This window comes from Sprattus sprattus (genome assembly GCF_963457725.1).
Source record: "Sprattus sprattus genome assembly, chromosome: 17".
NCBI lineage: Eukaryota > Metazoa > Chordata > Actinopteri > Clupeiformes > Clupeidae > Sprattus > Sprattus sprattus.
Window position 1 is genome coordinate 11137443 of NC_137915.1, and position 23595 is coordinate 11161037.

At 44.9% G+C, this 23595-nt stretch overlaps 1 protein-coding gene across 1 annotated transcript in view; it reads left to right on the forward strand.

Annotated features, from left to right (window-relative positions):
• The window catches only part of prkdc (protein kinase, DNA-activated, catalytic subunit), a 38795-nt gene that overhangs the window by 4751 nt on the left and 10449 nt on the right, over positions 1 to 23595 (forward strand). Inside the window, exons 13-63 of the mRNA XM_080854877.1 lie at positions 133 to 301; positions 920 to 969; positions 1350 to 1490; positions 1625 to 1786; positions 1948 to 2051; positions 4070 to 4229; positions 4406 to 4495; positions 4666 to 4785; positions 4952 to 5108; positions 5393 to 5499; positions 5753 to 5843; positions 6100 to 6263; positions 6420 to 6572; positions 7092 to 7199; positions 7348 to 7574; positions 7736 to 7830; positions 8059 to 8158; positions 8394 to 8524; positions 8725 to 8955; positions 9296 to 9522; positions 9626 to 9834; positions 10092 to 10224; positions 10743 to 10901; positions 11361 to 11564; positions 11923 to 12111; positions 12534 to 12638; positions 12781 to 12948; positions 13037 to 13164; positions 13435 to 13642; positions 13853 to 14031; positions 14318 to 14486; positions 14596 to 14661; positions 14849 to 14912; positions 15834 to 15982; positions 16611 to 16742; positions 16888 to 17007; positions 17285 to 17428; positions 17679 to 17830; positions 18083 to 18214; positions 18379 to 18487; positions 18610 to 18737; positions 19137 to 19286; positions 19636 to 19809; positions 19970 to 20068; positions 20406 to 20616; positions 20836 to 21019; positions 21435 to 21635; positions 21963 to 22078; positions 22351 to 22482; positions 22678 to 22857; positions 23159 to 23373. Of these exons, the coding sequence (XP_080711003.1) occupies positions 133 to 301; positions 920 to 969; positions 1350 to 1490; positions 1625 to 1786; positions 1948 to 2051; positions 4070 to 4229; positions 4406 to 4495; positions 4666 to 4785; positions 4952 to 5108; positions 5393 to 5499; positions 5753 to 5843; positions 6100 to 6263; positions 6420 to 6572; positions 7092 to 7199; positions 7348 to 7574; positions 7736 to 7830; positions 8059 to 8158; positions 8394 to 8524; positions 8725 to 8955; positions 9296 to 9522; positions 9626 to 9834; positions 10092 to 10224; positions 10743 to 10901; positions 11361 to 11564; positions 11923 to 12111; positions 12534 to 12638; positions 12781 to 12948; positions 13037 to 13164; positions 13435 to 13642; positions 13853 to 14031; positions 14318 to 14486; positions 14596 to 14661; positions 14849 to 14912; positions 15834 to 15982; positions 16611 to 16742; positions 16888 to 17007; positions 17285 to 17428; positions 17679 to 17830; positions 18083 to 18214; positions 18379 to 18487; positions 18610 to 18737; positions 19137 to 19286; positions 19636 to 19809; positions 19970 to 20068; positions 20406 to 20616; positions 20836 to 21019; positions 21435 to 21635; positions 21963 to 22078; positions 22351 to 22482; positions 22678 to 22857; positions 23159 to 23373 (7496 nt within the window). The remainder of the gene's footprint in view (positions 1 to 132; positions 302 to 919; positions 970 to 1349; positions 1491 to 1624; positions 1787 to 1947; positions 2052 to 4069; positions 4230 to 4405; positions 4496 to 4665; positions 4786 to 4951; positions 5109 to 5392; positions 5500 to 5752; positions 5844 to 6099; positions 6264 to 6419; positions 6573 to 7091; positions 7200 to 7347; positions 7575 to 7735; positions 7831 to 8058; positions 8159 to 8393; positions 8525 to 8724; positions 8956 to 9295; positions 9523 to 9625; positions 9835 to 10091; positions 10225 to 10742; positions 10902 to 11360; positions 11565 to 11922; positions 12112 to 12533; positions 12639 to 12780; positions 12949 to 13036; positions 13165 to 13434; positions 13643 to 13852; positions 14032 to 14317; positions 14487 to 14595; positions 14662 to 14848; positions 14913 to 15833; positions 15983 to 16610; positions 16743 to 16887; positions 17008 to 17284; positions 17429 to 17678; positions 17831 to 18082; positions 18215 to 18378; positions 18488 to 18609; positions 18738 to 19136; positions 19287 to 19635; positions 19810 to 19969; positions 20069 to 20405; positions 20617 to 20835; positions 21020 to 21434; positions 21636 to 21962; positions 22079 to 22350; positions 22483 to 22677; positions 22858 to 23158; positions 23374 to 23595) is intronic.

Sequence of the window (23595 nt, forward strand, 5' to 3'; positions counted from 1 at the left end):
AATGAACGCGGGTCGGATTCGAACCAGTGCCTCCCCAGCACCCACCAGTGCCCCCCAATATTGAAAATATCTGCATTTTCACTGTATCAGTCACCGACTTACCCATCTTAAACTCTTCCTGCCTGACTGCAGATTCCAGAGGTCTACACTCCTGTCCTGGAGCGGCTCCTGGTGGTCCAAATTGACAGCTTTCCCCAGTACAGCCAGCGGATGCAGCACACCACCTGCCGAGCCATTGTCAAGGTGCTTGTTGCCATGGCAGCCAAGGGTCCGGTGCTGTGGAGCTTCATCAGTTCTGTTGGTAAGGAGGAGGGTGGGGCAGTATGTCGAGGAGAGGTGGAACCAGACACCTGAGACTCTGGTTAGGGGATGTTGGAGGGAGATCATCCAGCGCATTATGGCAAAGAGAGACAGGTCAGCTGCAGAAACATTCAGCGTTAAAGTTTATACAGATGTAAATACACTCACTCAGGATTTGAGTCAAATACATATGAGAAGGCAAAAAATATCTAACTGTATATATTTAATAATATATACTGTTATTATACGGCTCTTCAGAATGTTATGCAACACCTGAAACTTCAAAGTTCTATTTGCTTGAAGAACTATTTATTTTCTAAACGGGACTCATGAAACGGCAACTAAATCGTTAAAAAGAGGTATGTTGGAGGAATGTCTTCTATCGTTTTTGGCAAGTAACCGTATAATAAGCGGGATAATGTATTGTCCGGAGGTCATTAGCCAAAAATAAATTCCGACGGGGCGAACAACCCCCCAACGCGCAGCGGATAATATATACTGTAAGTATATTGCAGGTGACTGAATTATTGACTTTTATAATGACCTGTAATGTAAATTCAGAGACTTGTCTGGTTTTTAGGGGAATTATTGGTAATGCATTGTTGTTGTTTTTTTTCAGTGCACCAGGGCTTGATCCGTGTTTGTTCGAAGCCAATACCTCAACTAGAGGTGGGTCAGGAATATTGGCACAGCTTTATTTGTGGCATGCTAATAGAATTCAGTTAAACCTAGTCTGAGTTAACATACACACTCACAGTAATTGTATACATGCCGCACACATGGCACCCATACCACACGCCCATACGGAGCCAACCTCATGGCACCCATACCACACACCCAACCTCATGGTGCCCTTACCACATGCCAATAGAGGGCAACCTCATAGCACCCATGCCAGTTTCATATAGTGAGGTCCTTTTGTTATCACTTTTGTGCAGCAGCACAGAGTTGAAACATGTGTATGGCTCTACAAATGTAAAACACCATGATAACATTTTTATTTCTTATTTTATTTAAAATAAAGAAGACAACGTTTTCCTGTGTTTCAGGACGGTGGCACTCCTCAGGGTGGTTCCACAGAGGGGGAAGGTGGTGAGTCCACCCAGATGCGCACCGGGAAATGGAAGGTTCCATCCTGCCGGGACTATTTGGATCTTTTCAGGGGCATTCTAGACTGTGAAAATCTCAGGGTAAGGCATGATGATTCTTCTATGATTAAGATGCACCTTCCTGAATGATTTAATGGATATTAAGGACCAACTCTGAAGACTATGAATGGAGTTGATATACAAAAGTTCTAAAGCATTACTATTCTGTCTTTTAGGACACTGGGTTTTTGGATGGAGCCATGGCAGCCCAAAACTCTAACCTGTCATCCCTGAATCGCCTTTTGTACGATGAGGTGGTGAAGTCCGTCATAAAGATCATAGAGAAGCTGGATCTCTCTGTGCAGAAGGTCAACACGGAGGAGGAGGAGGCAGTGCAGGTCTGTCCCCCCTAAGTCTAAATGAATATGTACATAAATATGCTCATGTACTGTACACAGGTCCATCTACAGTCATTTAGCAAAGCCACATGTTCAGGTGCCGAAAGGTGTTTTCCTCTGGTGTAGAACTGTTTTGGTTTTCTCCCCCCCCCCCCCCCCAGGGACAGACTGATGCCTTTGTGCCGTCATCAGACCCTGCAGCCCACCTTGTCCCCAACAGACCCAAAGACTTCACGGCCTTTATCAATCTGGTGGACTTCAGCAGGTAAGTGCATCAGATAATGCCAAAAACTGTGATGAACTATAAGTCCAAGCAGAATGTCTTCTCTGTTACTGTTCCAAAACATAAAAGAAAAACTTAAAAGTAGCTATAAACAATGTAGGGTGCCTATTTAGATACAGTGCCACTTGAAAGTATGTGAACCCCTTGAGCACTAAGAGTTTTCTGTTGTTTTAGCATGATTTTTCATTTTTTTTCATCACCAATTTTCCATAGATGAAATGTCAGGTTTATGTTTATCATTTGCATGTACTTGTTTGGAGGGAATTGTTTGAGTAGCCAAAAAACTACATGAAACATGGAATTAGTCCATTTCCAAAGTAAGTGAACCCCCAGCTGAATTGGTAAAGTCAAGCAGGTAACAGATTCGGTGAAACTTATTTGGATGCTTAATTAGTCAATTAAGCAAACCGATCAACTGAGACATCCTTAGGGAAAGGTTTGGGCAAAACAGATTAAAAGAGAGAGGAAACCAACCAAACTACTGTAGTGCCAAGGTGTACCCACACAGATCCACCATGCCGAGAGGAAACGAGATATCCGAGAACATCAGGAAGAAGGTACTGACAGCCCATCAGTCTTGGGAAAGCTATAAGACCATCTCCAAAAGATTCCAGCTTCATCCATCCTTCCAAGACAAAGAATTTAGAAATGGAGGGCATTGAACATGACCGCATCTCTGCCTAGAAGTGGACGCCCATCAAGACCATCACCAAGAAGCACCAGAAGAAGAATAAATCAGGTAAAAGTCAACCCACACATCACCTCTAAAGAGTTTCGGACCTCTCTGGCAGCATCTGGGGTAAATGTACATGGGTCTACAATCAGACGGAAATTGAATGGACATGACATTCATGATCGGGTTGCTAGAAGGAAGCCTCTGCTCTCAAGAAAGAACCAAACTGCCCGTTTCAACTTTGCCTGAGAGCACTTGGATAAACCAAAGGCCTTCTGGAAGTCCCTTCTTTGGACAGATGAGTCCGAGATAGAATTATTTGGTCACGATCAAAACCAACAATTTTCGTCTGATTGTAGACCCATGTACATTTACCCCAGATGCTGCCAGAGAGGTCCGAAACTCTTTAGAGGTGATGTGTGGGTTGACTTTTACCTGATTTATTCTTCTTCTGGTGCTTCTTGGTGATGGTCTTGATGGGCGTCCACTTCTAGGCAGAGATGCGGCCATGTTCAATGCCCTCCATTTCTAAATTCTTTGTCTTGGAGGGATAGATGAAGCTGGAATCTTTTGGAGATGGTCTTATAGCTTTCCCAAGACTGATGGGCTGTCAGTACCTTCTTCCTGATGTTCTCGGATATCTCGTTTCCTCTCGGCATGGTGGATCTGTGTGGGTACACCTTGGCACTACAGTAGTTTGATTGGTTTCCTCTCTCTTTTAATCTGTGTTGCCCAAACCTTTCCCTAAGGATGTCTCAGTTGATCGGTTTGCTTAATTGACTAATTAAGCACCCAAATAAGTTTCACCGAATCTGTTACCTGCTTGACTTTACCAGTTCAGCTGGGGGTTCACTTACTTTTGAAATAGACTAATTCCGTGTTTCATGTAGTTTTTTGGCTACTCAAACAATTCCCTCCAAACAATTACATGCAAATGATAAACATAAACCTGACATTTCATCTATGGAAAATTGGTGATGAAAAAAAATGAAAAATCATGGTAAAACAACAGAAAACTCTTAGTGCTTAAGGGGTTCACATACTTTCAAGTGGCACTGTATAGCAGGTAGCATGCGTGGACATCTTCAAAAGTTAATTAATGTTTGCTTAGTTTGTCATTAGTCTGGCCTTTAATATTGAGATATTGTGTTTTTTTGTTTTTGTTTAACTTATAGTTGTTTTGTTTAACAGTGTTTAACAGCACTGAACAAATTCACTGTTAATGGTCATTGGTGGTCAACTGACTTTGGGTTTGAGAAAGATTGGAATCTTCCGAGCCCTGCTAGAGCCCTATCCACTGACTGATATGTTGTTGTGTTGATCACAGCGAGCTGTTGTCCCGGAAGAGGCTGGAGTATTTCGAGCAGTGGGTGTACCCTCTGAGCCACGAGCTCATTCTCCACTCCATTCGCTTCCCACTGGTCAGCGGCTTCTATCGGCTGCTCTCCCTCACCATGACCATAGCCAAGAAAATCAGATACTTCCAGGTAACATACAGCACATAAATGTGTTTAAAAAAACTTTCTTGAATATAGGAAAGACCTTTATATTGGGGTTACTTGTATGTGTTACAAGAAGATGAAGATAAGATCAGAAAAAAAAACTTCAATTACAGTTGACATGATTATGTTTGATTGGTTGATCACCAATACCTCCTTTGCAGGGTGTTAGCCCCAGGAGCTACAAATCCAAAGAGGACAAGGATCCAGTTAAATGTGCCTGCTTTGCTCTTGTGTCCAAGTTCGGAAAAGAGGTAATACTGTTCATCCCTGTTTAATAACGTAAAAGAGGTAATACTGTAATTTCCCTGTTTAAGAACGGATACAATTGACAAAGGAATTCATTTTACCAGTAAGTTGTACGTTTTTAATGCTAAAAAAGGGTGAATATATAGGATATGTGCTGTGTGTGCTCTCCTCGCAGGTGTCCGTACGCATTAAACAGTATAAGGACGAGCTGCTGGCTGCCTGCCTGACATTTGTCTTGTCACTGCACCATGACGTTGTTGCACTGGACATCAAGGCCTACATCCCCGCCCTTCAGGTTTATTAAGACTTCCTATGATGCTTTTTTTTTTGTCAAGGACCACAGGACCTCCTTGCCATGTATTCTCGGAATGAAATATAAATCACATAATTGAAGGGTTTAAATCCTGTTATCTCTGATTAGTATTGGGGTACCCTGTTGACACTTGACCTCCTGACCCCAGGCTGCCCTTCGTCTGGGTCTGAGCCACGCGCCCCTGGCCACGACTGCGCTGGACGCTCTGGAGCTGTGGTCCTCAGAGATCCCGCGAGAGACCATGCAGCCGCACTACGGTGACATCCTGCCTCACCTGGACGGCTACCTTAAAACAGCCGCTGGGGGTAAGTGTGGCAGGGCTATTGGCCGACAAGCTGCTCTGAGCTGTGATGCCATGGAGACTCAGTTTTGTTGTTTAAGATTGGATATGTAGATGAGAAACTGTAAAGATGAGCATAAGCTAGTTGGTCTTTGCCTATTACATTTCCAGGTACAAATGTATCTGTTCCTGTATACTTTTAGCTCAGTGGCAATAGTAAGAAGAGGGACTCACACCACAGAGTAAATGCTCAGGTATAAGACTGGAGGCGACTGAATAAATGAATAAATGTGTGTTTATTGTTTACAGACAAAGACGAGAGTGGTATGGAGGTGCTGTGTTTGTCCTCTGGCAGTGAGAAGGGTTATGGGAGAGTGATGATGAGGCTGCTGAAGAAGGCCAAGCACCTGCCCATGGTACCTACTTCACACCACCACACCGACACACAGCTTTACATACATTTGCTGTATTTCGTGTGAAATATAATAAACAGATTTACTGCAGCAAGAAAGAACGATACTATGTTTTTCACATATGATCTAGACCAATCACTACAATCTACAAGGAGTGGCATGTTAGATGTTTGGAGCACCTCAGTGTTTAATAAAAGAGATCATGTAAATTGGTTTGAGTGGTGTGTTTATGTTTGTTTTTATGCGTCCGTCACAGGGAGACGAGTCGCCCATCGCTGTGGTGCGGAGGAGGGTGGTGAGGCTGTTGGGCCACCTGGGAGGGCAGCTGAACCGGAGCCTGGTGACGGGTGAGCACCATAGACGTTCTGGTTTTGTCTGACACTGCAGTATGAGGGATGTCTTGATACATTATCGCTTCTGATGGTATTATGTTGACAATACAAAATCCTGGTCTGACGCATATTAACTATCTTCATCATGTGTGCCTTTTAATGAATAAAACAGCTGCTTCTAGCAATAACCTTGAAGGCAGTAATGCAGATCTACTATGTTAATGGCTCAGTGAAACACAGCTGTGTTAATCCCTTTCCCCTTCCTCTTCAGCCATCTCTACGGAGGACATGATGAAGAAGTTTGTGGCGTGGGACAGTGAGAGGAGGCTGAGCTTCGCCGTGCCCTTCTCAGACATGAAGCCCGTTATTTACCTGGACGGCTTCCTGCCTCGCATCACAGAGCTGGCTCTGACCTCCAGTGACAGACAGACCAAGGTGTGAGATGTTTGCTGTTGTCTGTTCACTGCCCAAGAAGTACAACTGATGCCTGTACCATATATTTCAATTTATTATGAATGGTGATCAATTTGTGTTTAGTATATATGTGTCTGTGTCTGTCTGTTTTCTACCTTTGTTTGTGTGCACGTGCAGGTGGCAGCCTGTGAGCTGCTTCACAGTCTGGTGGTGTATATGGTGGGCAAGGGAGCTCAGATGGCCGAGGGGGAGATGTCCGCTCCTCCCATGTACAACCTCCACAAGCGCGTCTTCCCCGTGCTGCTGCGACTGGCCTGCGATGTGGACCAGGTCAGAGGCCCTTTTTACTTTATTCAGATGCCAGGGTGTTTCTCACACACACACACACACACACACACACACACACACACATGCACACACAGCTGTGTTTGGTTAAAGCACTACCTATTTTCCAGATCAGGGTCAAATGCCTAGGATCTTTGCCTCTGACACAGGCCTCCAGAGGGGAAGGGAGTAATTTATCTTACAACTTTGTTACATTATGCACGTGTGCAGCAGTAAAATGGTTTTGAGGGTAAACATCAATGCAGTGATTTGAAATTGGGTAGCATGTGGTGCTCTTCATTTTCTGTGACCTTCATAAATCTATACGGTGACATCAAGTCAAGCAATTTATCTTGCAAGGGCCACTGCAATCAAACCAAATCCTTATAACCATACGGTGTATCTGTGACCCGTTGTATACTATGCAATGTACTATTTTATGCAATGACTTGCAACATTTGAGTTTTAAGCTTCTTTGTCATTTATTCTTGTGCTGCATTATGACAAAGCATATGCTTACCTCAGGTGACAAGGCAGCTGTTTGAGCCTCTGGTTATGCAGCTTATCCACTGGTTCACCAACAACAAGAAGTTTGAGAGTCAGGACACCGTTGCTGTGCTGGAGGCCATCCTAGTAAGCAGCTACTGCAGGGGGCCATGGGGCTAGCTTATATTTGAGTACTATGTGAAGAGAACTGCTTTGTAAATGTATAACTCATAATTCATAAACTCATACAGTAATTTGGGGGGGAAAAAAACTCACCATGTTATCCGATACCTAGGATGGCGTGATCGACCCGCTGGACAGCACCCTGCGGGACTTCAGCGGCCGCTGCATCCAGGAGTTTGTGAAGTGGTCCATCAAGCAGACCACGCCCAAGCAGCAGGAGAAGAGCCCGGCAAATATAAAGTCCCTCTTCAAGCGCATCTACAGCCTGGCGCTGCATCCCAACGTCTTCAAGAGGCTGGGCGCCGCGCTGGCCTTTAACAGTATCTACAGGCAGTTCAGGTTAGCACATGTTGATCAGTGTACCAAGTGTGAAGTAGTAGTGAGTGAGTGTAGTGTGCTGTTTGGTACATCTATTGACATGGAATGGAAAATTCATGCCCCGATATATTACTTTTTCCTGGTCTGAAACATGTCTGTGATGCTGTTTTTTGGTCCGTTAGGGAAGAGAATTCCCTGGTGGAGCAGTTTGTCTTTGAAGTTCTTGTTGTATTCGTGGAGAGCTTGGCGCTGGCCCACGCAGATGAGAAGTCAATGGGTAAGGCTGTGTTTTTAACCTGCTCTCTCTCTTTCTATTGAGGCAGGATTGTGTGCACTGCTCTTTTTACTGATTTAAAGGTCTGCCTGTATTTGCTTGTTATGATTGTGGAGATTTCGAAACACATGTTGTTAGGGAGCACTGCCTCATGTGACCATGCTGTGGCTGGGACCTTTGTTGTTGCCTGTTCCACTGACTCCCATCTGGCCTCCTCGCTGCCCCCTGCAGGATCAGTGCAGCAGTGCAACAGTGCCTTGGAGCACCTGAAGAGGATCATCAAACACAAGGCTTCCTCCCTCAGCCAGAGCATCAAACGACGCACTCCCAGGTGGGTCCTCCCCAGACAGCGACATCTGTTCTGTGGCACAATTTTTTTCTGAATCTGCAAATCCTAAACATTATTCACGTGTAGTGACCAAAGGGGGTATGATAGGTTTAATCCTTTTAAAATGAATTGAGTTAGTTTATGTTAGTTCTTCAATGCAGTGAGTCCTACTTTTCTGCTTTATCTTTGACATTTATTTGTTGGGGAACATATCATATGTTTTCTTTTTTCTCACCAGAGGGTTTCCTCCAGGCAACTTCTCGCTGTTGGAGGTGGTATTGTGGCTGCTGGAACAGTGTGGCCGACCACAGACCGAATGTAGACACAAATGCATGAAGCTCTTCTATGAATTTGTGCCCTTACTACCAGGTGATATAGCAAATCATTATGAATATAAAGTTATGTCACTTACAGTAAACTCTTTTGAGAATCGTGTCTTTCATCTTTCTGTTTCCTTACTGTGTGCCAGTGACTGACTGATCCTGATCTCAAGGGTTCTCCGTGAACCATAATCATGAAATATCAGACAAAACGTGTGGCCTTTTTTTTATCTTCCTTCTTCCTCCCAGGCAAGAGCTCCCCTGCCCAGTGGCTGGAGGAGCAGGTGGAGAGGCAGGGTGTGGGCTTCCTGGTGTCCAGGCTGGAGGGGGGTGGCCTGCTGAGCCAGCCCACTCTCCGGGCCCTGCAGGCCCCCTTCAGCGTGAGGGTCACCCTTCAGTGGATGGACGTGCTCCTGGCCGCCCTGGACTGCTACAACACCTTCACAGGGCTGCGCCTCATTCAGCCGCTGCAGATACTAGGTGAGTTGCGCTGCTAGTTAGTTAACGTGGATGGAAAGGGCTCATGTTGGTAAAGGGGAAACGTAAACACGGAACAATGCTTCACCTTCAACATTCAGGAGCAGTACAGTACATTTACTGTCCTTCTAGATAGAAAGGCTTCATTGGACCATGTTATGTTCTTGAGGGAGTAATAGTCATTCATTTTATGCTGCATAGGTAAAGTGCCAACATCTCTTGCATCTCCCCTCTACTCCCACTGGGTAGTGTTCAAACCCTCTGCTGTTACCTTGAAATTGTTATTGATGTGGGCCAGTAAAATAGTTTGTCTCCCCTTGTCTCCCCCATCTCCTCCCTATAGGGTCGGAGGAGAAGTCCAGCTTCCTGCTGGCAGTGCAGTTCTTCCTTACAGAGCTGGCGGGGCAAGACCTAGAGGCAGCAGAGCGTTGTTTCCACACGGTGGCGCCAACGTCCCTTTACAGCCCACGTGAGCGAGAGCTCTACTCCTACAGCAAGTGTACCGTCATCGTGAGGCTGCTGGAGTTCACCTGTATGGTACTGGGCAAGTGCCAACAAGACACCTGGAAGGTATGACAAGGATACCTCATGTCTTATTGACTTTTAGCGAAGTGCTAATTGCACATTAAAATGTTGCCTAATATAACAGAATTAAATACTTCTGCTCCCCCAGTTGTTAGAAGTAGGCATCTTCAACCCTGCCTTCTTTGAACTGGTTGCAATGACCTTATGTGAGCCATCCTCCATTGGGTTTGACATGGCGGACTTGGAGGTGATGACCCACCTGCCGCAAGTTTGCGTGCCACTGCTGAAGGCTCTAGCCACCTCTCCCTACAAACAGAGCCTGGAGGCCAGACTCAGGAAGAGAATCTCTGCTCAAAGGTTAGAAGTGAACACACAAACCTTATATGTAAACAGTATTCCTCTCTGTAGTGCTGTACTTGAAAAACACTGCTTTGCTTGATTGTGTTGTTTTTGTGTATGTGTGCATGGTATAACCATCATCTTTAAAATGTAAAATGTGTATCTGTAAAGGATCAATGATGGCAGTAAAAAAGGGAGTATTGTCCCTTTGTAGCAGTATTGTCTCTCTGCATTCCTCTCTTCCTCTCTCACTTTCTCTCTTGCTGACCTTGTAGTGTGGAGGACCTGTGTGCAGTTGATCTGTATAATCCTGATGCTCGTGGAAGCCACACTAAGACCGTGATCATGCTTTCTGCCTGCAAACAACTTCACCAGTCTGGCCTTCTTACCGCTGTAATCCACAGTGAGGTATAACAACAAATACAGACCAAATAGATTACCTTTTACAGCATTTAGAGAAGTCACAGGATTGTCTCTACCCAAATATTTATGTTGCACTGCTGTTATTATAAACAAATTGACTATTGCTACAGAATTATGTGGCAATAAGATTGGCACCATTAGTTACGATTCCTGTCCGTAGCTAATGACTACAATGCCTCTGATTCCCGTTCCTGCCCAATTTGATGTAATTGGGTATGGTCTGTAATTCACTGTCAATGAGCCCCTGTGAGGTACGCCACAGAGGGAGCGCCAGCGACCTTGTAATACTGACAATATTCAGACTATTTGTACAAAATTGTAGTGCACTACCTATAGTTCTGGTTCATTAGCCATAGTTGGTGCCTAGTATAAAATGTAGCAATTAATTGTGGATTACTATTGTCTGAAGTTGTGTATACATGTATTAGAATGTGTTGAGTACCTCCACAGACCTTTAACCCATGAAATTATGGGATGCAAGTCAATTCTGATTCGTCTCACAGGATGCCAGCTACAGCCACTCTCTGGGCTCCAGGTTACTCCTGGCCGTATATAAAGGCATAGCCCCCGGAGAGGACAGGAAGTCCCTCCGATCCATGGACGTTGGCAGCAGGAAACTGGCTGATGGGCTTGTGCAGCTAGCATTCTCATTGGGTGGACAGGTGAGGTTGATTCTCAGCAACTTGAAATGACTGTTCCGTAAATGTGAAGCGCCAGATGGTAATCTAGAGTAAGTTATGTTAGGCAGTGGTAAACTAGAGTAAGTTATGTTAGGCAGTGATAATCTAGAGTTAGTTATGTTAGGCAGTGGTAAACTAGAGTAAGTTATGTTAGGCAGTGATAATCTAGAGTTAGTTATGTTAGGCAGTGGTAAACTAGAGTTAGTTATGTTTGGCAGTGGTAATCTAGAGTTAGTTATATTAGGCAATGATAATCTAGAGTTAGTTATGTTAGGCAGTGGTAAACTAGAGTTAGTTATGTTAGGCAGTGGTAATCTAGAGTTAGGCAGTTGTATTTGAACCTGATAGTTTTCTGTTTATTTCCTCTAACATTCTTCTTTTTTTGGAACTTGGCTCTCCTGACCAACCCATCGGCGCATCTCTTTCTCCCTCTGTCCCCAGAGTGAGCAGGTAGTGGGCCTGTTGCTCAACACCATCTCGCTCTCAGTGCCTCTGTCTGGCAGCCTGAACCCTAAGTTCCTGAGCTTCTCTCACGGCGAGTATTTCTACAGCCTGTTCCACGGGACCATCAATGCTGAGCTGCTGCGCTGCCTAGACTCTGCTGTTCCTCTGCTGCTGGCGGCCGCCAGTCAGAACCCCAGCATGGTAAAGCTGATTCATATACCTGTAGTCCTGAATAGATCAGTGGTTTGAAATCAGTATACATGGTGTTCCTCAGAGCAATTCAGTTGTTAACATCATGTTAAACTCATTATTAGATGAATGTAAATAACGTGTGCTAAAGACAAAGAGGGAATCATTCAATTTCGTGTGTGTGTGTGTGTGTGTGTGTGTCATGCGAGTTGACTGGAGTTGGTAACAGCCTCCTTGCCCTCTGTGCTGCGATGAGCAAATTTAGTTGCATGTAACTGTACACTAACTGCTCAGAATGGTGAGTCCGTGATGGCCATATACAGAATGACCTCACGAATCAGACAACATGGACCTTTTGTTTTGGCTACAGGTGAGCATTCTGCTCAACGGCATGTTGGACCACAGCTTCCGTGAGCGTGCCATGAGGAAGAGTCAGGGCTCCCGATTGGCTGACCAGATTCTCCAGAGGTGGGAGTCCTTGCGGATGTGGTGGGGGAGCCCCGCCTCTTCTCCCCAAAGCAAAACGTCCACTCTCACGCTTCTCTCCAAAGTGCTGCAGGTACCTCATCTGCATTGCTCTCATAGTAATATGAAGAGAGAGATGGAGCACATAGGATAGTCCCAATCTATGAGGGAGGATACTAAACAATTGGTGTGAATGTGTAGAAGCCACAGGTGGCATTTTGACAACATCTGTCATTCAAGATGTAAAGAACAGTGCTATTGTCACCAGAAATCGGTCCTTATGCCAGTCCATTGAATGTCTTTGTTCCCAAACATCCTAACATTGTACAGCAAATCCAAGATACGCAACAGCTTTCATACATTACTGTATGAGCAGATAGTCATGCTGCTATAACATAGAAACTTTCTCATGAGAAAATGAGAACCTCTGTAAACGTTTTTTTTTTTTTATCACTGTGAACCAGTATTAATTGCTCATCATCTCCTCCTTCTGCACTGCCTCCCTGATGTCCATAGATTGACTCCTCAGTGTGCTCCAACGCCAATCATCAGGCCTTCCAGCCCATCTTCACCACCTACACCACCCTCATCGTCGACATGAGTCTGCCTCTCGACCTCAAGGTAAACATGTTGTGTCCTTTGCTCCAATGTGTTTGGTGCATGAGTAAGCCATGTGAGTAAGGTGGTCAGCGGTCTGCCGGGTCGGTTTCTTGCCGTTCCTCAAATGCACCATTCCTGTTCTCTCTACCCTCCCCCCCCCCAGAGCCAGGCTCTTATCATGCTGCCGTTCTTCACGGTGCTGCCGGCCGAGCCTCTGTCGGAGCTGCAGAGGGCTCTGGAGGTGCTGGTGGCCTCACACTTCCCCATGCAGTCAGACGAGTTCCCCCGTGGCTCGCTCCAGTGCAACAACTACATGGACTGCGTCCGCAAGGTAAACGCCATTTCATACCGTCTGGTCACACAACATGATTAACAAGATATATATACTGTATGTTCATGTCATGTTTATGTATTTGTAGTTTTTAGATGCCCTCGAACTGTCCCAGAGCCCTTTACTGCTGAAGCTCATGACTGGGGTTCTGTGCCGTGATAAGAAGCACATCATGGAGGAGCTGTTCCAGACCTGCTTCCAGAGGCTTGCCAGACGGTGAGAGGGAGAGGGTTTCTCACTTAAAAAAATTATACTTTAATCTGTTGGTGAATAACAGTATGTCATTGTTTGTGGTCTCATGTTTGTGTATTTAGTGCAAAACTGCTAAGCTTGAGTGTTTTATGAGTAATTGTACGCGTAGTTGCCTGTTTGTGACTTTCTTATTCTTATTTTCCTATTCCTTTATTCATATTCATATCCTTTATTCAGAAGCTCATTGACAGGATAAATTATCATTTTTGTGTGTGTTGTTTCTTACCTGAGCAGTTCCAGCGTTGACCGGCAAGGGGAGTTACTCTCTGCCATCTACAAGATGTTCCATGATGGAGACGTTCCAGTACCTTCTATGCTGCTGGCAGTGCTGGACCGCGTGCTGCTCCCTCTGGCCACGCACTGCAGCTCCAGAGCCCTCAGCCAGTTCTTCATCCAGAACATCTCGGACGTCATGGCAACACTGCAAGCCCGCTTCACCAGGGTATGACCACCTAATACCATCATCTATGTGGCCTGTGACCAGTCACATTTTCTTATGAATTATGTCAGGATTGCCTTAATTACAGGGATGTAAATCTGTTTTTTACCCACCTTAGTTTAACCTCTGACCTTTACTGTACATTGAATGCTCTACATCCTACTTAAGTGTCCTACTGGATTATCTAAACTGTGGATGCTGTTCTTCCTCCAGGCGAACGAGGCCACCTTTGAGACTCAGGTGATGAAGAAGAGAGGCTTCTATAAGCTGATGGAACTACTGTACTCCCGTCTGCCCAAAGATGAGCTCTACTCCAAAGACTCCCAGATCAACCAGGCCTTCTGTGGAGCAACCCAATCTGAGGGCAATGAACTTTCAAAGAATCTGCTCAAGTAAGAGGTTCACCAGTATACTCTCTTGGTCACTTTGCCACTCCAAGTGCTTGGATCTATTCTTCACGATTGACTCTCCCTACACACTTGTAGCAATGAGACCAATTGCCATGTTGCATGGCTGTATTACTTAAGTCACCATGTGCTGTACCATATCAGCTGCTCACAACACAGTGAGAGCTAATTGCATACTTAATTATAACCCTTCTATGAATAACTATTTATCAGATAATAAACTGAGCGCTATGAAGTCTGTATCCTCATGCCATGTGTTATTGGGGTGCAGGTCATGCTTTGAGGCCTTCACTGAGAACATGGCGGGAGAGACCCAGCTGCTGGAGCTGAGGAGACAGCTGCACTGCGCCGCCTACAGCTGCGCCATCGCCCTCATCTGCTGCAGCTTCAACGAGACCAAGTTCTACCAAGGCTTCCTGTTCACAGAGAAGCCAGAGAAGGTGAGAGCTGCCAAAACTCACCGATAACCATGCAGAGTTATTTTTTTAGCTAGGGTTAGCAGAATCAATACATACCAATACAGTACATACTTTTTTGTTTCCCTTACAGAATCAGTTTATATTTGACAACCTAATAGATATCAAGAGGGTATACAACTTCCCCATTGAGATTGATGTAAGTATGTTTTTTACGCGAATTAAGTGTGTATGTCTTTTTATTAACTTTTGACTTTGTTCTAGTTTGTATGTTGTATAGAAATGTATTCCTCAAATTCTCGCTTTGTACAACGCTGAAGTACTATTGTGTCTGTATTTCACTTCATATTATTCCTCAGTACTGTTTTATTTCTACTGCATCCCAGGTTCCTATAGAACGGAAGAAGAAGTATGTTATGATACGTAAGGAAGTGAGTGGAGAAAATGGAGGTAAGAAGGTTCATGTTTAATATGTAACCCTAGTTATAAAATGTAATGAAATGAAGGAAAGAGTGATCTGTTATGTCTTATTTCACATAATTTAGCGTAGGAGTATTGTGTGAGAAGGCAGAATAGTTAATGGCCTGTTTGACCAGAGTTTTGTACCTTCGGTTAGCTGGCTGGAGGGAAGGGGTCTGCAAGGGGGATTATGTAGTATGTATGAAACCAGGTTAGGGTAAGGGTAGAAATTGGAGACAAACCCAGGTTAGGGCAAGGGAAGGGGTTGAAGTGAGGGGGGAGCCCCCTGGGATTACAAACCTGGATTAGAGTAAGGGAATGAAATAGGATACGAACCCTGTGTACCTGTGGCACCCAAATCTTGCGACAACAGGCTTCTTCACATAATACACGTTAATTCATAATGTCCCCAAGTAGTCTGTGAGCGTCTCAGCCATAACTACTGGCTTGCTTTTTTTTTAGCAGCCAACTACTTAAAGACAGCTACTTAAAGACTCCTTAAAGTGACATCTTTATTCTCTTTCACTTGTTTTTGTAATACGGATGAGTTGACTTGTGACAGGAAATACCTGTAACACTGACAGGAAATTTAAATGCAACCTTGTCCTGCCGACCAACCATAAAAAAAACAACCAAATGAATAAGTCACAGAACTCGAGGAGGTACACAATTGATCCACTGAGCCGCCCGGATTCCTTGGGGGTTCCATTCACAGTCCGCCACCCATTCTATCCATCATAGTAGGCTGTTCAGATAAAAATGTGGAATTCGATGCAACTTTAAGTCACCTATAATAATAGTCACATAAATGTACAATAACCCTGTATAAGGGATTAAAGTCTCTGCTTTCTTTACTTCAGTCTGAGTAAAATAAACCTGTGGGACTCCTGTGGTTTTTGCCATCTTCTCCAGACTCGCCCGTCTACCTCTCCTCCCAGTCCTACATGGCTGACAGCAGTCTAAGTGAAGAGATGAGCCAGTTCGACTTCTCTACTGGAGTGCAGAGCTTTTCCTACAGCTCCCAGAATCCTTCAGGCCACATCAGGGCCAAGAGGACACAGGTTGGTGCAGGGGAAACATCGCATTTTGGGATTATGTTTTATACAACATGTATGTACAAAAAAAAAAAACCTTCTCACACCAGTAATTGTCTTAGGTCAGAATCGAAGGGTCACTATTTCCTGGCCAATTTAAAGGGCATCTCGTGCATTTTTGTGTGGTTGTAGTGTACAGTAAATTATTTAAGTGTACATTAAATTATTCTAGTGTACAGTAAATGGTATTAGTGTACATTAAGTTATTGTAGTGTACAGTAAATGGTATTAGTGTACATTAAATGATTCTAGTGTACAGTAAATTATTTGAATGCACAGTAAATGCATGTAAAGAGGACACCGTACCTGTGCCTTAAGCAGATGCCCCAATGCCTCTCAGAGCTGTGTCTGCTCAGTTTAAGGAGTTATGGGTATTTTGGGACACATTGCTCATTCTTAGTATGAGGATAAATAATACATTGTGTGTGTGTGTGTGTGTGTGTGTGTGTGTGTGTGTGTGTGTGTGTGTGTGTGTGTGTGTGTGTGTGTGTGTGTGTGTGTGTGTGTGTGTGTGTGTGTGTGTGTGTGTGTGTGTGTGTGTGTGTGTGTGTGTGTGTGTGTGTGTGTGTGTGTGTGTGTGTGTGTGTGTGAACAGGAGCAAGCAGACATGATGGAAGAGACTGTGGAGCTGGAGATGGACGAGCTGAACCAGCATGAGTGTATGGCCACTATGACTGCTCTTCTGAACCACATGCAAAGGAACAACATCACACCCAAAGTAGAGGAGGTGTGTGTGCGTGACTGTGTGTGTGTGTGTGTAGGTCATTTAATCTGAATTAAATGAACAAGGTGTATTCATCAGAGTGTATTCATCATTAAAAATGTTAAAAAAATGTAAATCTTCATCATGGTCATGCACTGTGTTACGTTAGGGCACCACTCCCTCTGACCTACCTCCGTGGATGAAGTTCCTGCACGGGAAGCTGGGAAATCCATCCACAGCACTCAATATCCGCCTGTTCATCGCCAAACTCATTATCAACACAGAAGAGGTGGGAACAGTGCTGTGTATCCATCCCTCTGTTATTTAACGTCCAGCTGTTCTAAATGATCCATTCCTGTATTTTGTACTAATCCATCTTTGATTCCTGAGGACTTGTGTATGTATACGTGTACATGCAATCATCCTGTACATGTTATTAATTAACAAAGGAGTAGAACAGTGCATTAGTGTCCGACTGAGGGTTAAAGTATAGCATTTATATTGACTGCTATTAATCTGGGTTTTTGTTTTTTTCATCTGGTGTTTTGATAATGGTCACACATCAGGTTTTCCGTCCCTACGCCAAACACTGGCTGGGGCCCCTGCTGCAGCTGGTGGTGTCTGGCAATAACGGTGGGGAGGGGATCCACTTCATGGTGGTGGACATCGTGGTGACCATGCTCTCCTGGACCAGTCTGGCCTCACCCAAGGTTGATCCTCAAGATGAAAAACTGCTGTTTTACCTTGTAGAATTTCTAATGTACTGTTTGCAGAATTCTTGTATGTATATGTTTGCCAGTGGCAAGCGACCAAATTTTTTTTTTACGCTAAAATACCCTTAAGTTGACACGAAAACGTTTAAAGCACAAGTAATTGTAGATTGCCATACTTGAAAATAAAATTCCTGTCGGTGGTATTGGCACATATACAGATTGTTTGTCTTCACTGCTGCGTCTCCAGGGCAACACCAAAGACGAGGTCCTGGCCAACCGTCTACTGGAGTTTCTTATGCGGAACAGCTTCAACCAGAAGAGGCCAGTGTTCCGCCACAACCTAGAGATTATCCGCACAGTGGTGGAGTGCTGGAAAGACAGCCTGCATGTTCCTTATAGGTGAGGAAGGGCCCTGCTCTGAATGAAAAGCAATATTGATACATGACTCCTCAAGTCCCCCACACTAATTCTGATAGTTGATATATGATTTGTATAAGAATCCTTCAAAATCTCTCACTTTCATGTTCACTTGATTGTTAACACAATATCAAAGGATCAGTCATAAATTACATCTTTACTGGAATAGGCTTTGAATGTTATATACAGTATTTTTCCCAATACACGTCAGTTGAAATTCTCTGTATCCTTTAGTCTGATACACGCCCGCTTCGCTGGAACAGACCCCAACAGCAAGGACAACTCTGTTGGCCTGCAGCTCCTGGGCATTGTGCTGGCCAATAACCTGCCTCCGTATGACATCGACTGTACTGTCGACCAAGATAGGTAACCTCACACCTGTTCAGTCATTTACCTTAATCTAACCTTAATTGTTTGAATAAATGTTTGCCTTCCAGATTTACCTTTACTGTTTGAATCAACTATAGGTGTTGTGTAAAATCGGATCTTGTGTCTGCTCATCTAGCTCATTTGTATTTGTGACTGTCCAGGTATTTCCAGTCACTAGCCAACAATCTGGGTTTTGTACGGTACAAAGAGGTCTTCTCTGCTGCTGCTGAAATCATTGGCTTGATCCTGAACTACGAGGCAGCAAAAAATGTAGGTGAATTTCTCTTAGTTTTGGAACAATTCAACAAGTGAAATTGACAAACACACACCCAGACTGCTTTTTGGGAAATTTAAGTCTAAGGTGTTTTGAAAAACATGTGGGCCTCTTTCAGGAACATGACGAGTCTTTATTTAGTCTCGCCGTTTCAAAGCTGAAGGACTTGAAGAAGAAAAACATGGATGACAAATTCATAATCGGCCTGAGCAAAGTGTGCAAGCACTTCCCCCCTCTAGTGGACAGGTGAGGGACTGTGTCTGCTGAAGTCTCTTCTGTTATTCCAATTAACTCGAGCGCTTGGCTTTTCCCCCCCTACTCTGCTTGAGTATTTTACCCAATCCAGTCAATCACACTGAAGTCACTAACTGACGCATTCTGCACATGCTATTGGTGTAGTCTATGTCAAGTGGAAAGACATGTTTGCTTTTGAAGTTGACTTTTGATGAAGACTTTGGCTGGCTAATCTAGATTTAAAAAGACGGTCCCACTTTATGTCATGATTAGGTCTGATCTAAATATTGTGTGTGTGTGTGTGTGTGTGTGTGTGTGTGTGTGTGTGTATGTGTGTGTACGTGTGTGTGTGTGTGTACGTGTGTGTGTGTGTACGTGTGTACACGTGTGTGTGTGTGTGGGTACACTCAGCTTTGTCAATGCCGTGTTCTTCCTGATGCCAAAGTTGCATGGCATCCTGAAGACCCACTGTCTGGAGTGTGTGGCCAGCCGTGCTGAGGTCATTCCTGACATCTACATGCACCTCAAGACCAAAGGCTTCACCCAAATCATGACCCACAGGTACTCTGCCATTGACACAGGCCATTTCAATTTGCTATGCATGTGTATCGATGGTCTGATTGGTTGCTGGCTTTTTTTCATTTCCGCACCTTTGAGAACTGACCTTTTGCCCTTTTAAAAAAAAAAAAAAAAAGCTTCACCCTATTCAAATCCATTTGCAACATTTGATACATTTATATACCGATAGTTTTGCTTTGAAAACTCCCATTATTTTAAATATAACTTCATAACATTGGCATAGTCAATTATGGGTGTCATGGTTTATTAACTGAATGTTGGGCACTGTAAGTGGATTGACCTTCACCTTGCGTGTGTGTGTGTGTGTGTGTGTGTGTGTGTACCTTGTCAGAGATGAGGCAAGGCAGCGTGTGTGTCTGGACATTGTGCATAAGCTGCTGGCCTCCTTGAAGCCAGACGAGCTGAAGGAGATGCTGTCGGCCGTCTGCTCATTCTCCTCCCACCCCTCACCTGTCTGCCGTGAGCGCATGTACGACATCCTTATGTGGATCCAGGACAACTACAGGTCTTCCTACTTTCTTTGTGTTCAGTTGTTTTATTGTGTTTGTTTTGTTAGCTTTGTCTCTCTGTCTGTGCTTGTCAGCGGTGTTGAGTATTTCTGGGCGGCATTGACCTTGATGGTAATGCACTGATGTGATTTTGGTGGTGTTTTGTTGTCTCTGCAGCGATTCTGAGAGCAAGGAAGACCAGACTTCACTGGAGGTGTTGAATGCAGCCAAAGACACTCTGCTTCAGGGACTCACAGATGAGAACGCTGGCCTCCAGTGAGTGCTCCATCAAGTGGCAGCAAGTCCCAGCTCTGCGGAAAAAAATGCACTCGTAATTGCACACACATACTTTGAAATGCAATCATAATTCCTTAAGGATCGCTTAAAAGTTAAAAATGAAAATGTTTGGTCCTTGTCAAAAACGAAATGCGAATTAGCCCTGCAATACGTTTATTGCACACTACACTAATAGCTGTGTGGGGCTCTACAGAATATCTATATGTTAATTTTTAAAATGTTTACTCTACTGCTTAAGTTATACAGTATTAATTAATTACAATATAGACTGTTATATTACCTAAACCAATGCTGGAGGTCTGTTTATCCCCTCCAGGCTTTATGTGCGTAACTTCTGGAGTCACGAGAGCCGGTTGCCGGGGGCGACGCTGGAGCGGATGCTGGTGGTGCTGCGTTCACTGTACTCCCCACGCATCGAGGAGCGCTTCCTCAGCCTGGCCACAGACCTGCTGCTGGAAAGGACCAGCCAGAGCCCCGACTACACCCGCAACATGTTTGAGTACCCGCTCTCCGAGTGCAAGTTCCAGGTTTGGGCCCAGTTATCAAAATAAACGTTGTGTAGGCAACACAACCAGCTCAATGTGCATATTCAGGAGTCTTTGTTTAGACTATATTTCATAGAAATGAAAAGGAGTAATGATTTCTCAATTCCCTGTGAGCACTTCATGATGATAAGTAGCTTAAATGTGTTACGGCATTTTAGTATAATAATGGGTTTCATGTTTCCCTTTGCCCTCTCCTCTCAGGAATACAAGGTAGATGCCAACTGGCGTCTGCGCAGCACCGTGCTCACCCCCATGTTTGTGGAGACCCAGGCGTCTCAGAGTGAGAGGAGCAGCAGCGTGGGCTCCCAGCCCAGCAGCATAGACGGGCAGGTCAGGGCCACGCAGGGCTCCCTGGAGTTCAGCCTCACACAGGCTCCAGGCGCAGGTATTGGAATCACACCTGTCTCATTACATTACATTTACATTTACATTTAGCTGACGCTTTTATCCAAAGCGACTTACAAGGATGTATACACATTTTTTACATTTAACTGATGGCACACTGCACATCAGGAGCAATTAGGGTTTGAGTGTCTTGCCCAAGGACACTTCGACAGGGAATTCTGATTACTAAACGACTTCTCTACCTCCTGTACCACTGTCGTCTCAGATATAACCGTGCAAACAAAAGGCAGGCATGGTGAAGATGATCTATGCATTCTTAATATAGAATAGTTTCTAAAATGTTAATAAGATTGAGATTATGCTGACTTCATGTGATAGGCGGGCTATTGAGGCGCAAGTGTGTGTGTGTGTATGGGCTTGCTTACGTTATTTGCTTTTGTGTGGGTGCTTTACAGGCAGACGCACTGCATACAACTGGCTGACGGGCAACAGTGTGGACACACTGGCTGAGTACTCCCTGCCTGCCTCGGAGTCCATGTCCTCGCTGCTGGTGTTTGGGAAGAAAAACAGACCCCCCTCCTGGAAGAGTGTGGGGGCGGGCTTCGGCTCGAAGCGCAGCACCGCTCCGTCTGATGAGGCAGACAGCAGGAGTGCAGGTGATCAGCCAGTCACTGACAATCAGCCAATCAGACGGTTTTATACTACAGACAGATTAGTGAGCTTTATTTCTATGGGTTTAGTTTTTTTATTAGTTGTATTGGTTTTGTTAACTAATATCAGTAGAGTTATCGATGAAGTGTGGTGGTGACTGATCAATGAAAAGGAGGCTTTGCCCTCTTGGCCAAATCATATAGGACCTATATAGATATACTGTAACTACTTCAGTCCTACCCCTTATGCTATGGTATACAACTGAACTATACTCTAATCCCTGCACTAGCATACAGAACCGTGTTGTTTACATGGTTTCTTTCTCTTGCCAGCCGAGCGGGAGCGGCGCGCTGATATTTTGAGGCTGAGGAGGCGCTTCCTGAAGGACCAGGAGAAAGTCAGCCTGCACTTCGCCAAGAAGGAGATCAGCTCACAGAGGCAGGAGAGGGTAGAGTGGCCTGTTTCTGCTCCTCTTTGGCATCTGTGCGTCTTAAAACTTCTTGTGTGTGTTGGGGGCTCCATGCTGTCTCTGCTGGAGAAGAGGGTGGCCATTTTGTGAAACCCCATTTGGGTCTCACTGGCTGAGGTTTGGATAAGACATTGGCACACATTTTGCCTAATGTATTTGTCATGTTGCAGTGCGGTTGCAGTGTGTGTCTGCCCTCTGGTTGATGGCAACAGCCATGTTGGTAACCTTTTTCACGTCTGTCTGCCGAGCAGGAAAAGCGAGCAGAGCACAAGGTCCGGAGGGACGCCCAGGTGACTCTGTACCGCAGCTACAGGTCAGGAGATCTGCCTGACGTCCAGATCCAGCACAGCAGCCTCATCGCACCACTGCAGGCCCTCGCACAGGTAAAACACTAGCATATACTCACACACATATACTTTTCCACATTCAAAGTTCAGCTAGGGCATTCACTGATAGTGGAGTCTGGAAGGTTTGATGTGGGTCAGGGCTTGGTACGTTCCAGACTCACCCACTTTCAAGATGTCCCCTAATTGCGTATGGATTTCAGTGGGCACTAATCACTTCCCCTCCTTTGCCAGAGGGATGCCAACCTGGCCAAGCAGCTGTTCAGTGTGCTGTTCTCTGGCATCCTCGTTGAGATGGAACGCTCCAAGTCCTCTGGTGAGAGGAAGGGGGTTCTGGAGGACCTGCTGCAGAACATGAACATCTTCCTGAACAAGAGTACTCTGTACTTCCCCCCGTTTGTGGCATGTGTGCAGGTAAGAGCCTTCCTCTGTCTAGCATCTAGATATTTCCTCACATGGTCATTCAATTGAGAGGTACTTGCACATCACACATTTAAGCTCATGTTTGTAGTCGAGTCTCAATTCAATTTCTATGCAGTACACATATTTACATTTACATTTAGTCATTTAGCAGACACTTTTATCCAAAGCGACTAACAAGGAAATTGCATTTATACATCAGGAGCAGTTAGGGATTCATTGTCTTGCTCAAGGATATGAGAGGTGTTGCATGCAGGCCCATGTTGAATCCTTGACTCTGCGTACCCTGCTGTAGGATATGAGCTACCAGCACAGGGAGCTGTTGGGGGTGCAGCCTGCGGCGGTGAGCTCCAGCTGCCTGGCCAGCCTGCAGCAGCCCATGGGCATCCTGCTGCTGGAGGAGAGCCTGCTGAGAGGCCCCGCCGCCATGCCCGAGGAGCCCCCCTCCAAACGGGCACGTGGACGCAGAGAGCTGCCCCCCGACACCGAGCGCTGGATCCACCTGGCCAAGTATGACCAACTCCCTGCTATTTCGCTCACCTTGCTATTTCCTTTTTTTTTTTTTTTTCCCTTATCTGTTTTTCTCTCTCTTTTTTTTTCTCCTTTTCAAGGGATATCTTGTCTGTTTCTCTTTCTCCTACCTCCACTGTCAGTTGCATTTGGTAATAGTTATCTACCTGCACCTTCTATATGAAAACACATTCATTTCTAACAGTACATCCTGTCTCCTTC